The following is a 24446-nucleotide window of genomic DNA, read 5'->3' on the forward strand; positions in this document are numbered from 1 at the left end:
GGGAATCGAACCCGGGTCTGTACCGTGGCAGGGTACTATTCTACCACTAGACCACTGGTGCTTGCTGTTTTAGCAGTAACTTTTTCTCTCTAATTCCTATAAGTAGTTCAGACCCAAACTTAAATACTAAAATGCTTCACAATGCGACCGAACAAATTTTTTTAAATAATAATATTTTTCTAATGATTAATTGCAAATCTACATTTGGATTGTAAGAATTGTAACATGTCGGCCCACCAGTGGACCGACAGGGTCCTATCGGCTAAAATATCAAACCGGTCATTTTCTCCCTCGCGTAATCTCTGTCGCTCGCTCTTTCTCTCTCGCTCCCCGGCGCGCCGTCGCCCGCTGCTTCTCCTCCACCGCGCGGGCAGCTTGGGCTCGTCGCCGGCCGCCAGATCCGGCGGAGGGCTTGCCGCTGTCGTCAGCCCCCTAGGCCGCGTGGGCCGCCGCTCCCACATGTAACGCCCCAGAATCCAAACGGCTCAGATCCACTCTGCACGCTGAGCAAATCACACCTATCACCATCCCACTTACGCTTTCCTCCTCGCTTCGCGTAAAAGGATTAACCCGGGGATGGTGGGATGGACTCTAGAAGCCTTATATGTTGGTCTATCCCAACTTTAACAACCAAGGTGGGACTAAACTCTCCACAATATCTCATTAACATCCATATGGGCCACTATGGGCCAAATTTCAAACTGGGCCGGATGTCACACCACAGCGCCGCCGCCGGCCCCTGGAGGCATCTCAGGTGCGTTTTTTTCTTTTTTTAGTTTGTTTAGTTTATTAGTTTAGTTATGTTTTGTTAGTTTAGTTTTAGTTTAGTTAGATTTTGTTAGTTTAGTTTATTACCTAGATTTAGTTTTAGGAGTACTTTAAGTTTTAAGGTTATGTTAACTTTTAGGGTTAGTTATTATTTTTTCTATTTAGGGTTAGTTAGTTTAGTTATTAGTTTTTCTTCTAGGGTAGGGTTAGTTATTAGGTTTTTTTTCTAGTTTTAGGGTTAGTTTTAGATTAGTTATTAGTTTTGGTTGTAGTGTTTAGGGTTTAGGGTTTAGGGTTTGAAGCCTCCGAAGGCTTGGTTGTCTCAATTCCGTGCGGAGAGGTTCATGGAGGACGAGGACGACTGGAGGGTGATGCGACACTTGGAGGCATACCTGCTTTGGCTGTTGGCTATGTACTCTTCACTAGTTCTCACCACGACACCGTCAACAGGCACTTCGTCTACTGCGCGGCGCACATAGCGTACGCACCACTTGAGGCGATTCCCCAGTACAGTTGGGGTTCTGCAGTGTTGGCAGCTACGTACCGGGCTCAGTGTGATGCTTGCACTCAGAGGACTTCAGCAGGTACGTTGGCTGTTTCGCCTTTGTTGCTGATGTTGTGGTTGTTCGAGCGGTTCAATATTGGGAGGCCGATCTTGTCGTCGTACGATCCGTATGGCGACGAGAAGTACATTTTCGACCATCTTGGTGAGGCCGATGAGCTCGACGCCCCCACGATGGGCACACTCTGGTTGTCCCGTGACATAAGTATCTCGTCTCTACTATTTTTTCTTACATGTTAGTATTATGCTTTCAATCTTCATCAACTTTGTTGTTCTTTGCAGTCGAGGTGGACAACAAGTACGGGTAGAGGCACAACAATGCGTACGTCGCTGCGTTGGACCGGCTCACAACAGATAGGGTTCGGTGGACCCTGTACACAATAGTTAACATACAGTCCCGTGCTCCGCGTGGCTTGTCGGAGTTGTGCTACCATGACCGGGAGCTGTGGTGCACGGGGAAAGGACTAGCGTTCGACATCTTCGTCGAGCCATACTGTCCAGAGCGGGTGGCATGTTAGTTTGGGCGTGCGTAGGTCTTCCCCCTTCCCCGATTTCAGCTTGACGGGTCCCACGGGTAAGTCTTGTTGCATTAAGCGCTCATCTAGATGTTGTCATAGTATTATTCATTATTAATTGTATTGTAGGAATTCAAAGAAAGGTCAAGGTGTAGCGTTCGAGCAGTCGTGGGTGGATAGGATGGTGCATTAGGTCAACGACTGGGCACAAGGTGCCACCGACGTGCATGACCTTGGTGGGCCATTCGACGAGGCCACGTACCAAGAGTACTTGCGTTGGTTCCATGGAGCCACACGCGTCCATTGCTTCCCTGAGCCGGTAGAGGCCGCGCCACACGAGGCCGAGAACACCGACACGTTCGCGATGGAGCCACCAGCTAGTTTCCATGCGCTGGTAAGCAAATTTCTTACATACGTTGTCGTATCCTTACTTTGCAGATGAAGCATAACAATACATGAGACAATACATGCCTTGCTTGCAGACAGATATCTACAGTGACGTGGGCAACGAGCTACTTTCGTATGCCCAGCGGTTCGAGCACAACCCCCAACGGTTGGTAGGCTAGAGTTTGTTGCCGCCCTTCGATGACTAGGGCAACATTGTTTGGTGGGAGTACGCCAGGCATCTGCCACCACACCACTGGCGTAGTTGTTCACGCCCACCAGGGTGTGCCGCCACCACCACCTCTAGTCAACGGATCAGGAGGACGTTCTCATCCACCCTAGCATGAGCCGCAGCAGAGGGTTCAAGTCCTAGGTAACTCAACGATTACCTTCCTGATTTCTCATGTACTATGTACGTAACATGCTCTACCAAACCTAGCCTTTTTTGTATAGGTACACGTGCCTCTTGCAGTGACTACACAGAGGGTACTAGAAGCTTTGGGACCTTTTCGCATGGACGATACTCCACCTTGGTTCCCCGAGGAGATAGGGCCCTCCCAACTTTCTAGAGTCGACCCCACATGTACGACAGCGACGCCCACCAGACCAGTGGACTTACCCTACGGCCCAGGTTTGTCACCGAGGTGCGCATGCACCTAAGCGTGGTCATCGTGTAGGTTAAGCGTGTAGGACTATATGGTTGTATGCTAGCATGGATGTATGCATGCGAACTAATGTACTCTTGAATTTGTGATGCGAACTAATGAACTAATGTGCGCACTTTTGCAATGGAGGCAACACTCCAATACAGTCACTCGCCTGCATCAAGGCAAAGGACAATTAAAACGTAAAAGGATATTGTTTAGCCTGTGCATCGAGTATTCTAGCCGGAGATGGTTGTGTTCGTCAAAAAAGTATCACATCGGTTGATGGTTGTGTTTAGAAAAGAAGGAATACAACATGAAATAGATTTGTTGGCCGCGTGGTGCCCGACAGCTGTATCGGCAATTGGGCCGCCGACTTCCCTGTCGGCGAATCAAATGCCGACTGACCTGTCGACCTCCCACGGGCCGATTTGCCCTATCGGCCCTCCCATGTGCATCACGTAGCCCTATCGGCTAGTGAGCGCCCGACAGGTGTAGTTTGCATTCAGGTGGCAGTTGCATGAGATAGCATGCATGGAAGATCAGCATATGAACAACCAAAATTTAAGAAAAATAGAAGTAGGTATGAGCCTAGCAATAAGCGGGTACCTAGCACCATTGTCACCTAGGCCATGGAGCCACACAATGGTGGCTATAGGTGCCTTCTTCCCTTTGGCCTCACCACATATGTCCTCCCGTAGTTGACTCTCCTACTGCTTCGTCCACCTGAATGATCGGTCATCCATGTAGGAATTATCCACCTGAATAAATCACTACTACAGAATGGACTTGTTGTCCCGAGCGGTAACGGCCTTTAGTCCCGGTTACCGCGTCGGGACAACGATCCCAGGACTAAAGGTAGAACCTTCAGTCCTGGGTCATCGAGCCGGGAATAAAGAGGGACCTTTAGTCCTGGTTGGTGTTACCAACCGGGACTAAAGGCCCTCCAGCCGAGCAAACGTGGCCGCACCCTTTAGTCCCGGTTGGTAACCCCAACCGGGACTAAAGGTTCCTTTTCTTTTTCTTTTTTTTTGTTTAATTTGTTTTCAGTTTAGTTACACATATTTGTTTAATATATAATATGTTTTTATGTATGTATTCTATGCTGCTAATATAAATACACGCACGCATATAATTACATCTAATTCTCATCTCGAGCATTATTATATTCGAATAAAGTATGAAACTATATATATTATAGATATATATGTATATATACAACACTTTCATAATCTTGTTCTCGAAAATAATGATATCAATAAACATTTAATTTACATCATTAGTTCCTTAGGATCAAAGTAGAACTCGCCGTTGGGATTTAGCACTTTTTCTAGAAGATATCCTGCTATTGACTCTTGAACTGCTTTCAGATGGTCTTTTTGCATGCCCCTTCGTTTCAACCATTCAGTCTTGCATTTGAAATAAAAGGAAAAGTATTAATACATATATATATATATATATATATATATTCATTTAAAAATAAATAAAAATTGATATATACGTACTCTGAGGACATCTTCAGGAGTTCTTCTTATGTATGCAGTGATAAATTCACAAACGTAGTATCCACACAAGTTATTACCTGGTTCGTGGTGCAAACACCACTGTACAAGAAGAAGATTATTCTCATCATCTCACACGTAAATTGAAGTACGATATAGTAATTAAACACGTGGGGAAGTATATATAGTATAACTTATTGGTATTTCAACTACATTAAGTGGTGCCTTGCAATCCTTGCGGTGTTGCTGAATAAACTCTTTCCAAACCCTGTGCGACCAATAATGTACGATCGTTAATAAATTATGGCAAAGTCTATGCAATAATAGTTGTGCGCGAGAGATCGAAATTACCCCTGGATAATGTCTATCATATCTTGGTATACTGCTCGCTCTTTTCTCAATGAGTCCAAGATTACTAACTAACTTGAGTTTAACTCAATGACAATGAGTATCTAGTGAAACATGTATTGGTTTATACACACACGTACATGCATATAAGTTGTATTGATATTACATAAAATGTGTAGACTACATTATTATTAACACTTACTCAAAGTTGTACGGGAAAAGTATTGTTGTCTTGTCGTGCTGCTTCACGAAGAACTTCATGATATTCGTCTGTGCTTCAGATACCTAGTGCTCCTTGATAATAATATCGGTTTTGAATACGATATAAGGATCAATGAAGCCAATACTGGTGTCTTGTATTCTTTGGAGCTCTGACATCTGGAATCTGTATATAAATATAAGTTACATGTGAGGATAATTATATACACGTACGCATGAAAGTGAGTTTATTAAATAAAAGTAAGAATCACTTACAAACAAAAGGAGCTAATGATTGATTTGTCCAGAGCGTCCAAGTGGTATAGTTGATGCAATTCTTCGAAACTAATATGTAAGATGTCATCGCCACGGAAGTAATGATGATCTCTAAATCTGACAAAGATCCACTGCTCACCCCTGCCACACGCCTGCATGTACCACTTGTTGAGCAAGTACATTTGCATACCCAATTCATTCAGAGCCGCAGGGTTGTACAGACTTTTGCCAAATTTATAAGTCTTCTAGGTATCAACTTTCAGGTTCTGGATTGGAGCTTTGCCCGCCACTTGATCCAAGGTTAAACCAGTTTGTTCAAAAAATCATTAAGGTCTTGAACCGACACTTCTCCAGAGTTGTCTGGTCGATAGACTTCTATGTTGGAACAATATTGATTAGCAACAATAAGATTTTGCATTGGTTGCTTCTGTTGTCCGAGCTGTGGGACATCCTTCCCTGATGCTCTTTTCCTTTTCTTATGTGCATCATGTGACTTCACGAGGGAGCGGTCATAGTCTGATAGTGGCGGTGGCTTACGAACTTCAAGCATCTTTTTCTTGTGAGCTTCGACCTTCTGCCTCAGCTGATCTCATGGTATGTAAAAGTATGACTTCTCCTTAAGCTTCGCTTGTCTCTGCTTTTGGATATCTATAAAAAAATCTTTCACTTTTTTGCCTTCTTCAGCTGCTATTTGCTCATCAGTCTTTTCAGGAAGTATTTCTTGAGAAATAACTCTTTTTTTGGGGGTCTTCTTTGCTGCCGGGACCTTAGACGTCTTTGTAGTGCGTCGTTGTGGAGGTGGTGGGGGCGGTGTTGGAGACCGGCGTGGAGGCGATGAGGCCGGTGTTGGAGTCCGGCGTGGAGGCGTTGGAGATCGTTGTGGAGGCGGTGGGGCCGGTGTAGGAGTTGGAGATCGTTGTGGAGGCGATGGGGCCGGTGTAGGAGTTGGAGATCGCCGTGGGGATGAAGTCGTCTCGCCCCCCACGACGCTGTGATGAGATGGGGAATAAATGATTGGGCTAGGCTGGAGGGAGACCCTGCTACAAAAACAAGTTGTGGGTTAATTATTTTTGAAGCCAATATAAAATTAATGGAAAAATAATATTTCATTCACTATCATTCGTACCTAGGGTGAGATAGGGGAAGCGGTGGCGCCCTAGGAATGATGATGAAGCGTTTGCGCCACTGAATAAATGTCTTCTCTGCTTCTCCTAGTGTCTTCTCCCCATCACCGCCTTCAATGTCAAGAGGAACATTGCTGTAACCTTTGAGCACTCTATCAACCGAGATGCTAGCATATCCAGGTTGAATAACTGACCTATGGATTCTTGGTGTCTTCGTTCGGTCTATTGGAGATACAACCCCGACAGCCACCATGATTGATGCATTATTACCATCTGGAATGTGCAGCTCACATGTTGTTAGAGGCTCGGTAATATCATCAACAGGAAAGCGCAACCCAGCATCACCTTGAATAACTGGTAGCTCCGTAGAAGCACAACTGCTTTTCATCTGACCAACGGGGCTAATGGTGACTCCCGGCGTTGATTGCGATTGCATTTGACTCATTGCTAGCTGCACTTGCCTCTTGATCTCCTCCTGCATTCTTGCCTCAAGAGATTTTTCTCGTTCACGTGATTCAAGCAATGATTATCGTGACTCATTAACAAATTGCTCCAATACACGGATTCGGTCTGCCTCATCAGCAGCAGCCGCTACCTCAAGCGCACCCAAATTCTGCACGTATGTAGCATAATCTTCCTCCCAGTACCAACCATCACATCCATTGTCCTCCCACTAAAATTAAAGCCAAAAATTATTTAGTCAAAAATATTCAAGAAAAGCAGGTCAATTAGCCATAATAATAAAATGCGTAAGAAACTCACATCGCGATCCGGGCACTTGTAGAAAACACGACCCTTGTTGGGTCCCTGTCTCTTGACTCGGTACTCCATCACAATCTTCTGCTTACACTTGCCGCAGATAATGAGAGGGAGTTCTGGCCTCAGTCGTTTCGCAACCGAACGAAAGGCCGAGGATCCGGTACCAGTTGTCATCTACTTTCTATACTTATTTTTGTAAACTAGTGTAAATTTCACATTTTCTAAAATGATATATTTAAACAAAACTAGTACGGATTTCATATGTTTCAATAAATAACCATCCGTACTAGTTGACCTTGCTTACGTGATCATCTTGGCGAGCATTTCTCCACCGGACGGCACCGTAATTGGCCAAGGAAGAGCTCTGATTCTACGAGGAAGGCAACACGGTCTTCCACGACCGTTGCCGCTCTCCCTCGTAGAATCAAAGCTCCTCCTTGACGTCCGTTACCGCTCGGCAGATAACATGCTCGCCGAGCTGAACACGGTCCGCAAGTTCAACTAGTACGGATTTTCTATAATTTTCTAACTATTTTCTAAGTTTTTCATTTCATGGAAAAATTAATTCTAAAAAATAAAAGGCATGATTTCTAAGTATTTCATTTCATGGAAAAAATAATTCTAAATGACCTGCTCGATATCGGCGAGCTCGCGGGCGTTTAGGTTGCCGAGGATAGTAACATTTGTAGATGACATTTGTAGGTCTGAAGTTATCAAATATCCATCAAATTATAGCTCAAAAACATGTTTCAATAAATAACCATCCGTACTAGTTGACCTTGCTTATGTGATCATCTCGGCCAGCATTTTTCCACCGGGCGGCACCGTACTTGGCCAAGGAAGAGCTCTGATTCTACGAGAAAGGGAACACGGTCTTCCACGATCGTTGCCGCTCTCCCTCGTAGAATCAAAGCTCCTCCTTGACGTCCGTTACCGCTCGGCAGAGAACATGTTGGCCGAGCTGAACACGGTCCGCAAGTTCAACTAGTACGGATTTTCTACAATTTTCTAACTATTTTCTAAGTTTTTCATTTTATGGAAAAATTAATTCTAAGATCACGTAAGCCGCCGGGGACGAGGATGGCGCGTGCTCCAGCGAGGACGAGCGAGGCGTGATTTTGATGAACTAATTTAACTTTTGTTTATCCAAACATAAATGCAAATCATCATGTGATTTTGAGCTAAAAATGACATATAAAATCATAATAAAGTCCAACATATAAAGTTACACATGCATCTACATCGCAAAATGAGACAAGCTACTGATAAAACATAAAAGGGTTAAGTTTGTTACCTCCAAAATCGAAGAGCAACACCAATGGAGGGGGAGAGAGCAAGAACAACAGCAGACTGAAAAACAGAGGCAGTGAGTTTGAATGGAATGACTCGGGCTCGGAGAGGAAGAAATGAGCTGGATTATAGGCCGGGACAATTAGTCCCGGTTAGAGGGTCAAACCGGGACTAAAGATTAATCTTTATTCCCGGGACATCACCCAAACCGAGACTAAAAGATTTAGTCTCGGCTGGTATTACCAACCGGGACTAAAGGTTTACCTTTAGTCCCGGTTGGTAATACCAGCCAGGACTAAAGATCCTTGACCCGCGGATGACCGTTGGGCAGGGACCTTTAGTCCCGGTTGGTATTATCAATCGGGACTAAAGGGTCCTTTAGTCCTGGGGCCAAAAATGTCGAAACTAATGTCAAATTGAAACATCGTTCTAAAGTCTGTTCTCTAGTACTGAATGGTAGATCAGATGATTAGGCTAATGGAGAAATGGAACAGACAGTTTACCAGAAGATCGAGCTGCTGCCGTAATAGCTCATCGTGTGATCTCCTCTGCGGTTCTTCAAGAAGGTGCACTGTGTGCTGAATACCAATGCTTCTGAGCTCTGCGACTCCTTGTAAGCTCTGAAGGTTTGGAGTTGTATGAAGTGCAAAACCCCAGTTGGCTTCTATTTATAGTGAAAGCCTCGAGAGGGGAATATATGTCGAATCTGCATTGCATGGCAGAGCAATTGATTCTTTCTCAACGATGCAAATTTTAGGAGGTGATTAAAAATACAAAAAGTTACATGTAAACTGAAGTGTATGAAAATTTTGGTATTTTTTCCAGGAAAAATGATAACCTGGTAGAAAAGCCAAAAAAAAAAAGGTCTGGATCTTTGTGTGTGTGTGTGTGTGTCAGACCCACGACATACAGCAAGAATCACATTCCATTCTCCTTTTCATTTTCTAATGATTCTGATGGGCAGTGTGGGAGGCAGCTCAACCTGTCGGCTCTCCAGAGGCCGCAGGTCCCCGTCACACGTAGGCCTATCGTCTACTGTGAGGCCAGCATATCGGCCTTCCACGGGCCGACTGGACAGATGCTGACAGGTAGCCCTACCGGCTCGTGGGGTCCTCTCGGCCGTTGAGCGGCCGACAGGATGCTAGGTACCCCGTTTTTGTATAACAGCTTCTAGATTTACAATTAATCAGTAAAAAATATTATTTAGAAAAAAATTCCGACCGAACACGTTCGATCCAAATCTTGACAAACAAACCACACCCGATCCTTCGTAGATAACACCAAAATCATGAATTAATGGATAGTTGGATACAATCTTAGTTGCACCTGGTACCTGCACTGCCATCTTGCTTCGCTCTTAATTGTAGAAGCTAGGTCAGAGCGGTCGAGCTTTTCTGTTTATGAAAGTTCTGTTTCTGAATCTCTTATATGGTTAAGGAGCTTCTGAACAACTATGGAACTGAAACGTAACAAATGTTCAAATGTAGTCAAGACCTCTCCAGCTCTTCTGTTTCTGCAGTGACGACCTAGAGTTTTGCTGCCTGGATACAGTACAAATGTTGTTTCATTGATCAGAGGCCTCAACGGCATTTTCTTTTTATTAACAACATCAGACAAAGTACCGCATTACATATAGTCACTCCTTGCCAGTAGCAGGCAAAACATATACCAGTAAATTAGGACGATGGCAACAAAAGCCACATGCGAAGAGAGCACTGGAAAGTAAGAGCATGAAGTGTTACAAGCTATCAAACCAAACCACCCCTCAAAATATATGCTATTAGCAAACCCATTGCGCATACGCAAAAACTATTCTTTGGAATCATAGATATATGTGCACAATTTGGAATCATAGATACAAAAGCAGGCCCAAAAAATTGGCAACCCATTTCGTGTTTCGACATAACTAATTGTCATATCAAATTTGCATCCGAGACCATAGACACAAAAGTAGCATGAAAAAAGCAGTAGTAGTTGCTCCCATCGTTGAAATGATGTGAAGTGGTGGTGACAAGGTCAAGCAGTACGAAATAGCAAAAAGCAGCTAATAAGATTTTAAGGTTGACAAATCATAATTTGAACAGACAAATATGAAGGTTTTCATCACTGTAGAAAGTAATCAGAGTATGTAATGATGACATGCACCATTGCTAGCAATTAGCAAGCATTGCGCCGCATAGGGAGGCCCACTCAGCCATATCAATTTTGCAGTAAAACTTACTAAAGTATTGTGACTAAACTTTAGGAGGGGTGCACCGAACATGCCCTTAAGCATTGAAGGGTTTATAATCATCAGTAATAATCATAATAATATCAAACGATCAACTTAAGCAAGATGCACTGCTTCTGTTCTTTTCACCTTTTTCAAAGAAACAGGAGTATTTTGTTTGGCTTTGAAGGGTATATAATCATCACTAATATCAAAGGATCAACTAAAGCAAGGTGCACTCCCCATCGATTGATCCATTACAGTAGCAAATGGCAAGTGTCAGGCAATACAAGATTACATAGGCACTGCTCATACTACCACAACCAAATTGAGAAATGGTACACTTAAAGAAAAGGGTCCACCATGAGTATATGCATGTCGCTCCAGGGAGGTGAGACGAACATGGGAGCTCGGATCCCTCGCGTACCCTCCCCCCAGACAAAACAAACAATGAATAAGAACAAAAGGGTAGCGAGAGAACATAGGTCGACAAAACCTATGAACCGATGGACGGCTAGGGGTTCGAATCCTGGGAGGCGGCGGCAGAGGGGAAGGACATAAGGGGTGTGGGGAAACTATTGGCGGGGTGCGGTACGGAGGCAATGAGTAGGGAGAGTTGGGACGCGGGTCAACGAGAACGAACCTAGGATCACCGGATCCGGCGAGGCGACAGGCGATTCCGGCGAGCTGAGATGCAGCACTTGCGGGCGAAAGGCGATTCCGGGCTGCTGAGATGGAGATCCGTGGGCGACGGTCCGCACTCACCTGCAAAACGAGAACGTTGGGTCAGATCCGGAGGGGGAGGGACAACGCCGGACGCGTAACCGGGTTTACCTGTCGGCGGCGGATGGGCGTCGATGGAGGTGGGTTCGGGGAGGGATGCGGAGCAGACGGTCGGCGCGGAAGGCTATCGACGGCGACGGTGCGCCCTCACGGCGTTGTGAGGCGGACAGGGACGGATCCGCTTACGGTGGCAGGGGCAGGCCGCGGCTGACGCGGAGGTGAGAGGCTGAGTGACGCGCGAGCAGAACCGTAGTGGCTATCGGGGGAACGGGACGACAGGAGGGAGTGCGAAGCGAAGCTGAGGGTCGGCTTGTAGATCAGTCGTTCGGCTCGTGCTGGGCCGCCGAACGGTTGGGCTGTTCAGCCCAGCCAAAACCATCCCAGCCAGCCAATTAAGCCCAGCCGAACACACCGATAGACCTTGGTCGCCTTCAAATAGGTCCAAGTCCAAGGGCGCAGGAGTCAACCGCTCCTGCGTGTCCGCTAAGGTGAAGCGTGCCACTAACTGCACCTCGCTTCGTTCCCCTTTAGAGCTCATTCGTTTGGCCTGGAATAAAGCCCTGGATCCATTCCGGCTAGAGAAGTAATTCTGTCTGGATTACTTCTAGGCCACGGTTCCCAGGAATTGGTGCTTCACTTTATATTTCGACTAATTTTTATCACAACACACACTTTCAGATTTATTTTGTTTTGTTTTTTTCCGACTGTGCCAACCATTGACATGTATTTCATTAAGAGAGAGAGCAGAGAAAATAGTTACAATCCTCAGCAGCGGTAATTAGTAATTACCAAAACTGAGGGCTAGCAGGATCAGGATTTTTAGTATAAAAAGCAAAAACCCTGGCAAAAGGCCTAAATTACAAACAACAATTTGTGACAACGCACTGCACAGCAGCTTCATCCAGACGCTATCAAAGAAGCGCAGCTAGCGACGTACCCTGCCATCATCCAAACACTGGCCTCTTCAACAATTAACTGCACGAGTTGAGCCGCCGAAGAGCTTTGTCCACCAAAGGTCCTCGCATTTCGTTCTCCAAATGGACCACCCTATTGGAACGAACATCGAGTCGAAGCCCCTTCGCGCCGCCTTTGGGACGAGCTTCCTTGACCGCATCCACCAATCCATGCATCTTTCCTCATGGGACAGTGTAGGGGCTTCGACGTCAAGGGGCCCAGCCCCATCCATATATGTAAGCCGTAGGTATAGGAGCCACGGAGAGGCACGCGTACCTGAAAGCTTCCGTCGATTTGGCTTCCGCGTCGGCGCGACGCGTTTCGCCCTCCCGCTGTTTCTTTCCGGCTGCGACCTGCGAGCAAGACCCTGCGCGTCGTGGCAGCAACCAGCGAGCGGCCGGCGGCGCCCAGACCACTCTCCGGTCAGTCCGTTACACTAGGGCAGTCGCAGACATCCAAGTCTCGTATCACGATTTAATTTGCTTTTGTCCCCGATCTTTTTCTTCAGAATACAGGGATTTAGGTATAACTAGGCCAGCAAATATACAGAGCCTCTTTGGCAGGGCTCCTGCAGGGGCTTCAGCTCTGGCTCCTGCAGGAGCTGTGTCAAACATCTGTTTTTAAAAGGGCTCCGCATGGGGAGCCGGTTAAGAGCTGGAGCCATTTTTTGCCTGTGCAGGAGAAGCCTAAAAAACGAGCTTCGCGTGGCTCCTTGTTGTGGGTTCACGTCGTCTAGTGCGAATGAGCCGTTTTGCCAAACGTTTTCCAGAACGGCTTCAGCTCCTGCAAAGGAGCTGGCCAGAGCCGGAGCCTTTTTCAGAGGAGCCAGAGCCCTGCCAAACAGACCCATAACCATTTTCTCTCGTTCTCAACTTCGTAATTTACTAGCACTTCTTTTTATTATAGTATTGAATTGAATCTAATATGAAATAATTTCCGTACATCTTATACATAAATTTCTTTCGTCTTCATTTAGTGGCAGAGCTCCTGCCTTTGTTTTTAAAAAATAATTTCCATACATTACTTATTAATTTATAAGTTCACAGTGAACTCCTTGTCAGTAAATGTTAGATTTTTTTTAAGATAAGATATATAACTTGTTTGATAAGAATGCTTTTTTGTTTGCATTACACTTATATTAGGTTGTATTAACGGTCCTATCTTTCTAGCTTTGCTCCCTGCCCCAAAATTGACAGGACCGGGCCTGGTTGGAGACGGATAGCATCCTGAAGTTCCCAGACGCAGATGTACTCAATGAGAACTTGGACGGTGAGTGCCCCAGTGATATCACTCACCCAGGCTCTACCTGCAAGCTGCTGAAAGCACATCCCTTGAAGCCCATGACTTGCTGAACCAAAGCGAGCTCCTGGTCCGAGCAGTTGATAGGTACGGTGTAGCCACACATTTCTCCGGATTAGTGAAGAGACTCGATGTTGAACCAAAAGATATCTAAGCATGTCTTCAGTTTTATTTTGTGACTCACTACAAGTTGATTAGTTAACCTCTAACTGCACCTTTAATAATTTTTTCATTCATGGGTCTTTCAGTTTACATTTTTGCTTCATTCATGCAGAATTGGTGTTCGGAAATTCCAAACAAAAAAGAGCCGGGAATCGAACCCGGGTCTGTACCGTGCCAGGGTACTGTTCTACCACTACACCACTGGTGCTTGCTGGTTTAGCAGTAACTTTTTCTCTCTAATTCCTATAAGTAGTTCAGACCCAAACTTAAATACTAAAATGATTCACAATACGACCGAACAAAAAAAATTTTAAATAATATTTTTCTAATGATTAATTGCAAATCTACATTTGGACTATAAGAATTGTAAATATAGTTTACTGTCGGCCTCACTGGTGGGCCGACATGACAGCCCAGTGGACCCATATTGGCCCGATAGGCATGTCGCCACCCGGTTAGCCGATAGAATCATAACGGTTAAAATATCAAACCGGTCATGAGGCCGACATGACAGCCCAATGGACCCATATTGGCCTGATAGGCATGTCGCCACCCGGTTAGCCGATAGAATCCTAACGGTTAAAATATCAAACCGGTCATCTTCTCCCTCGCGTTGTCTCTATCGCTCGCTGAGCGAATCACACCTACCACCATCCACTTACGCTTTCCTCCTCGCTTCACGTAAAAGGATTAACTCGGGGATGGTGGGATGGACTCTAGAAGCCTTATATGTTGGTCTATCCCACCTTTAACAACCAAGGTAGGACTAAACTCTCCACAATATCTCATTAACTTCCATATGGGCCACTATGGGCCAAATTCTAAACTGGGCCGGATGTCACACCACAGCGCCGCCGCCGGCCCCCTGGAGGCATCTCAGGTGCATTTTTTTTCTTTTTTTAGTTTGTTTAGTTTATTAATTTAGTTAGGTTTTGTTAGTTTAGTTAGATTTTGTTAGTTTAGTTTATTAGCTAGATTTAGTTTTAGGAGTACTTTTAGTTTTAGGGTTAGGTTAACTTTTAGGGTTAGTTATTAGTTTTTCTTCTAGGGTAGGGTTAGTTATTAGGTTTTTTTCTAGTTTTAGGGTTAGTTTTAATTAGTTATTAGTTTTGGTTGTAGTGTTTAGGGTTTAGGGTTTAGGGTTTGAAGCCTCCGAAGGCTTGGTTGTCTCAGTTTCGTGCGGAGAGGCTCGCGGAGGACGAGGATGACTGGAGGGTGATGCGACACTTGGAGGCATACCTGCTTTGGCTATTTGGCTGTGTACTCTTCACTAGTTCTCTCCACGACACCGTCAACAGGCACTTCATCTACTACGGGGCGCAGATAGCGTACGCACCACTTGAGGCGATTCCCCAGTACAGTTGGGGTTCAGTGCTGGCAGCTACGTACCGGGCTCAATGTGATGCTTGCACTCAGATTACTTCGGCAGGTATGTTGGCTGGTTCGCCTTTGTTGCTGATATTGTGGTTGTTCGAGCAGTTCAATATTGGGAGGCCGACCTTGTCGTCGTATGATCCGTATGGCGACGAGATGTACGTTTTCGACCATCTTGGTGAGGCCGACGAGCTCGACGCCCCCACGATGGGCACACTCTGGCTGTCCCGTGACGTAAGTATCTCGTCTCTACTATTTTTTCTTACATGTTAGTATTATGCTTTCAATCTTCATCAACTTTGTTGTTCTTTGCAGTCAAGGTGGGCAACAAGCACAGGTAGAGGCACGTACAATGTGTACGTCGTTGCGTTGGACCAGCTCACAGCTGACAGGGTTCGGTGGACCCTATACACAACAGTTGACATACAGTCTCGTGCTCCGTGTGGCTTGTCGGAGTTGTGCTACCGTGACCGGGAGCTGTGGTGCACAGGGAAAGGACTAGCGTTCGACATCTTCGTCGAGCCATACCGTCCAGAGCGGGTGGCACGTCAGTTTGGGCATGCGTAGGTCTTCCCCCTTCCCCGATTTCAGCTTGACGGGTCCCACGGGTAAGTCTTGTTGCATTAAGCGTTCATCTAGATGTTGTCATAGTATTATTCATTATTAATTGTATTGTAGGAATTCAAAGAAAGGTCAAGGTGTAGCGTTCGAGCAGTCGTGGGTGGATAGGATGGTGCATTAGGTCAACGACTGGGCACAAGGTGCCACCGACGTGCACGACCTTGGTGGGCCATTCGACGAGGCCACGTACCGAGAGTACTTGCGTTGGTTCCATGGAGCCACACGCGTCCGTTGCTTCCCTGAGCCGGTAGAGGCCGCGCCACACGAGGCCGAGAACACCGACACGTTCGCGATGGAGCCACCAGCTAGTTTCCATGCGCTGGTAAGCAAATTTCTTACATACGTTTGTCGTATCCTTACTTTGCAGATGAAGCATAACAATACATGAGACAATACATGCCTTGCTTGCAGATAGATATCTGCCGTGACGTGGGCAACAAGCTGCTTTCGTATGCCCAGCGGTTCGAGCACAACCCCCAACGGTTGGTAGGCTGGAGTTGGTTGTCGCCCTTCGACGACTAGGGCAACGTTGTTTGGTGGGAGTACGCTGGGCATCTGCCGCCACACCACTGACGTAGTTGTTCACGCCCACCAGGGTGTGCCTCCACCTCCACCTCCACTTCCACCACCACCTCCAGCCGACGGATCAGGAGGACGTTCTCGTCCATCCTAGCGCGAGCCGCAACAGAGGGTTCAAGTCCTAGGTAACTCAACGATTACCTTCCTGATTTCTCATGTACTATGCACGTAACATGCTCTATCTATCCTGGCCTTTTTGTATAGGTACACGTGCTTCTTGCAGTGACTACACGGTGGGTACTAGCAGCTTTGGGACCTTTTCACACGGACGATACTCCACCTTGGTTCCCCGAGGAGATAGGGCCCTCCCAACTTTCTGGAGTCGACCCCACATGTACGACAGCGACGCCCTCCAGACCAGTGGACTTACCCTACGGCCCAGGTTTGTCACCGAGGTGCGCAGGCACCTAAGCGTGGTCGTCGTGTAGGTTAAGCGTGTAGGACTATATGGTTGTATGCTAGCATGGATGTATGCATGCGAACTAATGTACTCTTGAATTTGTGATGCGAACTAATGAACTAATGTGCGCACTTTTGCAATGGAGGCAACGCTCCAATACAGTCACTCGCCTGCATCGAGGCAAAGGACAATTAAAACGTAAAAGGATATTGTTTAGCCTGTGCATCGAGTATTCTAGCCGGAGATGGTTGTGTTCGTCAAAAAAGTATCACATCGGTTGATGGTTGTGTCTAGAAAAGAAGCAATACAACATGAAATAGATTTGTTGGCCGCGTGGTGCTCGACAGCTGTATCGGCAATTGGGCCGCCGACTTCCCTGTCGGCGAATCAAATGCCGACTGACCTGTCGACCTCCCACGGGCCGATTTGCCCTGTCGGCCCTCCAGCTGGCGACAGGTCCCTGCGGATCACGTAGGCCTATCGGCTAGTGAGCGGCCGACAGGTGTAGTTTGCATTCAGGTGGCAGCTGCATGAGATAGCATGCATGGAAGATCAGCATATGAACAACCAAAATTTAAGAAAAATAGAAGTAGGTATGAGCCTAGCAATAAGCGGGTACCTAGCACCATTGTCACCTAGGCCATGGAGCCACACAATGGTGGCTATAGGTGCCTTCTTCCCTTTGGCCTCACCACATATGTCCTCCCGTAGTCGACTCTCCTACTGCTTCGTCCACCTGAATGATCGGTCATCCATGCAGGATAATGTGTGGGCATAAATGGTAGATCAGAGGATTAGGCTAATGGAGAAATGGAACAGACAGTTTACCAGAAGATCGAGCTGCTGCCGTAATAGCTCATCGTGTGATCTCCTCTGCGGTTCTTCAAGAAGGTGCACTGTGTGCTGAATACCAATGCTTCTGAGCTCTGCGACTCCTTGTAAGCTCTGAAGGTTTGGAGTTGTATGAAGTGCAAAACCCCAGTTGGCTTCTATTTATAGTGAAAGCCTGGAGAGGGGAATATATGTCGAATCTGCATTGCATGGCAGAGCAATTGATTCTTTCTCAACGATGCAAATTTTAGGAGGTGATTAAAAATACAAAAAGTTACATGTAAACTGAAGTGTATGAAAATTTTGGTATTTTTTCCAGGAAAAATGATAACCTGGTAGAAAAGCCAAAAAAAAAAGGTCTGGATCTTTGTGTGTGTGTGTGTGTCAGACCCACGACATACAGCAAGAATCATATTCCATTCTCCTTTTCATTTTCTAATGATTCTGATGGGCAGTGTGGGAGGCAGCTCAACCTGTCGGCTCTCCAGAGGCCGCAGGTCCCCGTCACACGTAGGCTTATTGTCTACTGTGAGGCCGACATATCGGCCTTCCACGGGCCGACTGGACCTGTCGGCTATGAAGATGCCGACAAGTAGCCCTATCGGCTAGTGAGAGGCCGAGGGGTAATCTCGGCCGTTGAGAAGCCAACAGGCTTTATCCAGTTTTTGTATAACAGCTTCTAAATTTGCAATTAATCAGTAAAAATATTATTTAGAAAAAAATCCCGACCGAACACGTTCGATCCAAATCTTGACAAACAAACCACACCAGATCCTTTGTAGATAACACCAAAATCATGAATTAATGGATAGTTGGATACAATCTTAGTTGCACCTGGTACCTGCACTGCCATCTTGCTTCGCTCTTAATTGTAGAAGCTAGGTCAGAGCGGTCGAGCTTTTCTGTTTATGAAAGTTCTGTTTCTGAATCTCTTATATGGTTAAGGAGCTTCTGAACAACTATGGAACTGAAACGTAACAAATGTTCAAATGTAGTCAAGACCTCTCCAGCTCTTCTGTTTCTGCAGTGACGACCTAGAGTTTTGCTGCCTGGATACAGTACAAATGTTGTTTCATTGATCAGAGGCCTCAACGGCATTTTCTTTTTATTAACAACATCAGACAAAGTACCGCATTACATATAGTCACTCCTTGCCAGTAGCAGGCAAAACATATACCAGTAAATTAGGACGATGGCAACAAAAGCCACATGCGAAGAGAGCACTGGAAAGTAAGAGCATGAAGTGTTACAAGCTATCAAACCAAACCACCCCTAAAAATATATGCTATTAGCAAACCCATTGCGCATACGCAAAAACTATTCTTTTAGCGAGATCGGCTGAGGCCAAGTGATGAGCTGAGCCACTTGCAGAGATCGTCCATTTCTTCAGGGATTGTATAATGGCCCAACCTGCGCCGTCACAAGTCATTTAGTCAATCTGGAGGGGGAGGAAATTGAAACTCTCATATGTAGCGTATGCATGCATCTGTACCCGTTGTAGGGCTTGAAAGTCAGAAATGAGAATCCTGAGTTCCTCAAAATTTCAGCTGATCTCTCGCCATTCCTGTAGACGACAACTTCATCCACTACAAAAACACATGAGATTTAAAGAAAAATAAACTTAATGTCTAGTAGTATGTACTGAATTTCTGGGGGTTTTTTTAATCAACATCATCGTCACCTCTTCCATGACCAAGGAGGATGGGCATGGATGCAGCCCTTCTTACAGCAATATGTGAACTCTCCATCTTGCTCCTCAGGGTCCTGCAAATATCAAGAGTTAGCATTAGGATTCATGAAAAATATTAATAGCTTAGCAAGTTTTATGACACAGATGATCTATGGAGAGGATGTCAAAGTTAGACCTTGAGCAAGGGAGCCAGCCACTCAAACTGATGACTGCGTTGAGTGTGATTGGATAGGGAATGCCACTTGAGAATTTGCCATGAGCATAGCATGCTGCTGAGTGCAGGGCAACAGCGGCACCCATGCTGAAACCACCAATCCCAAGCTTCACTGCTCACATGTGGCGAACGTCAATGGAATGAATAAAAGAGAGCAACTCTGTATGAACTGTGTATCTAAAATCATAAATGTGCACACGTACTGATGAACATTCTTATGAGATACGGGCTTATAGTTAGCTTATCAACTAACGTATACATTCCTATCAACAACAAAATTAATATCATGAGGCTTAGCACTTAGCAAGTATGGGATGGCATGATCTTGGGATTAGCTATTAGTACCATCAGACGGCTCAGACGACAGCAGATTTGCAATGTGTGCAGCTGAAGCATCCAGTCCCTCAATGTCATCACGGACATCTATAGATGTGTCCTCAACGTCAAACCCTGTTTCAGTTCCCAAAAATAGTGATCAAATGTTGTCCAGGCTTCAGAGTTCAGAGAAACGGTAATACTGTTAGTTGGATTATGTAACTTCAGCTTCCATGAAAGGAACTCACATGCAGTGCAAGGGAATCCACCAAAAGCCGCGACAGGCCGGCTTGCAGCGGTGGGGCATATCCACTTGATCTACATGAACACGAGCTTCAACATAAATAAGCTCCGTTGCAGTAAGAATAGCTGCCTTATATGCCCGAACAACTGAGCAAAATAAGCTACACTGTTCTGAAGATGTTTACAAATACTGAAACTGTTGTATGATGGTTCAGGAATAAGACAAGGTGTATCCATATCTATTGAGGCGTGCTTCAAGTACAAAGCATCAATGCTTACATTTGGTAGAGGAAGAGAATCCAGGAGCTGGGACCAGCTGGAAAAAATGCAGAATGGTTAAAAGAAGGAAAAGGAAATCAATCAGTTCACTATGTCAAGAAAAGCATGGCAGCAGCAACTGGTAAAGATATTCCATTCCAGGTCATCTCAAATTTTGTAGATCGCAACACATTATATAAAGCATCAAATGTTATATGAAGTACCGGCAACACAAAAGATGTGCAGATCGGAGAAAAGAACATTTGGAACTGAAGATTGACACACAAAACAGTTAAAGAGGAATAACTCAGTAGTACTGAACCAATTTTTCACAGCAAGTTGAGGAGGCAGCATTCATTTCCTAGATTATCTGGAGAGACTAAACAATAATAATGCTGCGTGCAAGCAGCCCAGATGTTGATGTTTGCCTTTTTTTCATTGTGGTACAAGAAAACTAATAGTAAGTGGGTAAATAACATCTGAAGCTAACCTGGACAAATACACAAACTCGAAAAGGACTCCTAAAAGTAATCTTCAGCCTTACTATCAGTTGATTTTTCTCCAAAACTCGTAACTGTTAAAAAGTCTGATAGTGGATCACAAGAACAAGATACTTTAATTTTAGGCCCTTAATTACTACCTTGTTATAAGCCAACTTCTCCTGAGCTACACTGGTTAGACAGTTGAAGTCAGGGGGCCAAGAAACCCCTGTCACCAGTCCAGGTTCAAAGGCTGGCACAAACTTCTCAAGGGCAAAATCAGGAGGACGTCTCTCCCCCTGGTTGAGTCTTTTTTTTTTTTTTTGCTACCTTGTTATAAAATACGGTGTTCTTTACTTTACATAGTTTGTGCAGACAGGGAACTGTAAATTGAGGATTTTGCCTATACTTATAACTATGCAACATACATACGCAATTAGCCAACTTTATGTATTATTAGCCCGCATCAAAAAGTATTAGAACGTAAAAAAAAATTTGACGTATCAAAAAATATTAGACATTCCTATCCTTTCTGAATGGAAAGTGGGAAAGCATTATCAGCGTCCTTCGTGGCAAAGAAGGTTGTTAGGTGTGCAACAGGTATGAGAAACATGTACTTTGAGCAAAGCAATACTAGGAATATATGCATTCACGGATAGACAAAAAGGAGGCCACTTGAATCATTTCTAGCAAAAGGATGGAAGAGAATAAAGTGTTTTAGATCAACACTGCAACAATCTAGTTCTCTCTCTTGATTGACAAGTGTAGTTTCCATTCAGGTGGCAGTTGCATGAGATAGCATGCATGGAAGATCATCATATGAACAACCAAAATTTAAGAAAAATAGAAGTAGGTATGAGCCTAGCAATAAGCGGGTACCTAGCACCATTGTCACCTAGGCCATGGAGCCACACAATGGTGGCTAGGTGCCTTCCCTTTGGCCTCACCACATATGTCCTCCCGTAGTCGACTCTCCTACTGCTTCGTCCACCTGAATAATCGATCATCCATGCAGGATAATGTGTGGGCATAAATGGTAGATCAGAGGATTAGGCTAATGGAGAAATGGAACAGACAGTTTACCAAAAGAGCTGCTGCCGTAATAGCTCATTGTGTGATCTCCTCTGCGGTTCTTCAAGAAGGTGCACTGTGTGCTGAATACCAATGCTTCTGAGTGAAGGTTTGGAGTTGTATGAAGTGCAAAACCCGAGTTGGCTTCTATTTATAGTGAAAGCCTGGAGAGGGGAATATATGTCGAAAGATTCCCTGAATCTGCATTGCATGGCAGTGCGGTTTGTGACACCTTGTGCTGTCATAGAGGAGAATCTGGATTCTGAAAATCTTATGTCAGGAAAAGGATAGAAGATTATAAAAAATTCTCTAAGTGAAGAATCCTGCACACAGAAATACATATTGATGGTGGAAATGGCACATGGTCAACAACAACAACAACAACAACAACAAAGCCTTTAAGTCCCAAACAAGTTGGGGTAGACTAGAGTTGAAACCCAGCAGAAGCAATCAAGGTTCAGGCACGTGAATAGTGTTTTTCAAGCAATCCTATCTAAGGCTAAGTCTTTGAGTATATTCCATTCTTTCAAGTCTCTTTTTATTGTCTCTACCCAAGTCAACTTCGGTCTTCCTCTGCCTCTTTCCATGTTACTATCCTGGCTTAGGATTCCACTACACACCGGTGCCTCTAGAGGTCTCTGTTGGACATGTCCAAACCATCTCAACCAGTGTTGGACAAGCTTTTCTTCAATTGGTGCTACCCCTAATCTATCACGTATATCATCGTTCCGAACTCGATCCCTTCTTGTATGACCGCAAATCCAACGCAACATACGCATTTCCGCGACACTTATCTGTTGAACATGTCGTCTCTTCGTAGGCCAACATTCTGCACCATATAACATAGCAGGTCTAATCGCCGTCCTATAAAACTTGCCTTTTAGCTTCTGTGGTACCCTTTTGTCACATAGGACACCAGATGCTTGGCGCCACTTCATCCACCCTGCTTTGATTCTATGGCTAACATCTTCATCAATATCCCCGTCTCTCATTGATCCTAAATATCGAAAGGTATCCTTCCTAGGCACTGCTTGATCTTCTAAACTAATATCTTCCTCCTCCCGAGTAGTAGTGCCGAAGTCACATCTCATATACTCAGTTTTAGTTCTACTGAGTCTAAAACCTTTGGACTCCAAAGTCTCCCGCCATAACTCTAGTTTCTGATTCACTCCTGTCCGACTTTCATCAACTAGCACTACATCGTCCGCGAAAAGCATACACCAAGGGATGTCCTCTTGTATGTCCCTTATGATCTCATCCATCACTAAGGCAAACAGATAAGGGCTCAAAGCTGACCCTTGATGTAGTCTTATCCTAATCGGGAAGTCATCCGTGTCTCCATCACTTATTCGAACACTAGTCACAACATTGTTGTACATGTCCTTAATGGCACATGGTCATTTCATGAAAATGCATTTGGCACACAGGTTAGTAGGACCCATCTCCGACAGTGGAGAAGTAACCTAATATATAAATGTTCTCTTCTCCTTTCTCTATTGTGCAGCCAATAAACATTTCTCTGCTGCATGGTGCAAGGATTATTAATGCGCACTTCTGCCAACAAATCCATGCAACTCCCTATGTGACAAACTCAAAACAAACTTGCAAGGAATAAGCATGAGTCAACTTATTTTCTAGTCATGAACTTTTTCTTTTGACGTCAGTGGTAGCAGTTTCTGTTAAATGAAACTGCAAAAAAAATCTTTACTGGAAGCATTACTCGCCCACAGAACGACAGAAAACCAATTGGTGGCAGATTTTCACACAGAAAACAATAATGAAATAATATTCTACTGCAACTTGCAATTGATATACCATCAGGATACAGTAAAGAAATCAGGACAACGGTTATATTACAAGACATATCTATCAAGCCTCAGTACCTAATCAGCATGGGTATGGGAACCAAATCAGGCAGAAATGCAATCCCTCTAGCAGTCTTCATGATGGTACATGTACTTACAGAAGTACACCAAGAGGCTAAGAGCTTAACATGAAGTATTTTTACTACAATCAAAATTATTGTAAAATTACTCTCTTGAATTTACTCTTAAGGTTTTGTAACAAAGTATCCATGCAAACCATATGATTCTTTCCAGCTCTCAATATTTTCAAAGGTTCACTTTTTCAGGTTGCAAAAACTCTCAAATTTAATACCATCCTTATGTCAAAGCTAGAACTTGTTTAAAATAATTGGCAATGTGACGAAATATTAGTTGACAAGACATCAACAATATTTTTATCCCTATTGAGGTATTTTCTACAATTGACTTCTACTCTAGGCTTGCATGCCAGGAAAGGTGTTCGCCTTTGCAAATATTCCTATTACTTTTGCAAATGCAGAGCAATTGATTCTTTCTCAATGATGCAAATTTTAAGAGGTGATTAAAAATACAAAAAGTTAGATATAAACTGATGTGTATGAAAACTTTGGTATTTTTTCCAGGTAAAATGATAACCTGGTAGAAAAAAAAAAGGTCTGGATCTTTTTGTGTGTGTGTGTCAGACCCACTACATACAGCAAGAATCATATTCCATTCTCCTTTTCATTTTCTAATGATTGAGATGGGCATTGTGGGAGGCAGCTCAAGCCA

At 44.7% G+C, this 24446-nt stretch overlaps 1 protein-coding gene and 1 long non-coding RNA gene across 2 annotated transcripts; both read right to left on the reverse strand.

The window, feature by feature from the left end:
• Positions 1-17016: 17016 nt before the first annotated feature.
• On the reverse strand, positions 17017-17695 carry LOC136517123 (uncharacterized). The gene is made up of 3 exons (XR_010774230.1): positions 17580-17695; positions 17371-17487; positions 17017-17277 (listed from the first exon to the last, which is right to left on the reverse strand). It is a non-coding gene; the product is annotated as an uncharacterized lncRNA (long non-coding RNA).
• A 932-nt stretch (positions 17696-18627) lies between these two features.
• LOC136518080 (uncharacterized) lies at positions 18628-21955 on the reverse strand. The gene is made up of 9 exons (XM_066511738.1): positions 21865-21955; positions 21661-21772; positions 20324-20360; positions 20050-20119; positions 19832-19936; positions 19448-19598; positions 19264-19346; positions 19075-19168; positions 18628-18992 (listed from the first exon to the last, which is right to left on the reverse strand). Exons 1-9 carry the CDS (start codon positions 21890-21892, stop codon positions 18908-18910), a joined length of 765 nt encoding a protein of 254 aa, XP_066367835.1. The 5' UTR covers positions 21893-21955; the 3' UTR covers positions 18628-18907.
• Between the last annotated feature and the right edge of the window lie 2491 nt (positions 21956-24446).

This window comes from Miscanthus floridulus, chromosome 17, assembly GCF_019320115.1.
Source record: "Miscanthus floridulus cultivar M001 chromosome 17, ASM1932011v1, whole genome shotgun sequence".
In the NCBI taxonomy this organism is placed as follows: Eukaryota; Viridiplantae; Streptophyta; class Magnoliopsida; order Poales; family Poaceae; genus Miscanthus; species Miscanthus floridulus.

Bases quoted from the DNA above. Each gene is read 5' to 3' on its own strand.
- LOC136518080 (XM_066511738.1), bottom strand. From the start codon at position 21,892: ATGAGCTATTACGGCAGCAGCTCTTTTG. The intron at 20,361-21,660 runs GTACCCGCTTAT...CATTTTTTCCAG, and splicing joins CTAGGTGACAATGGTGCTAG to CTGGTCCCAGCTCCTGGATT. The intron at 19,169-19,263 runs GTGACGATGATG...GTGTTTTTGTAG, and splicing joins CCTCCTTGGTCATGGAAGAG to TGGATGAAGTTGTCGTCTAC.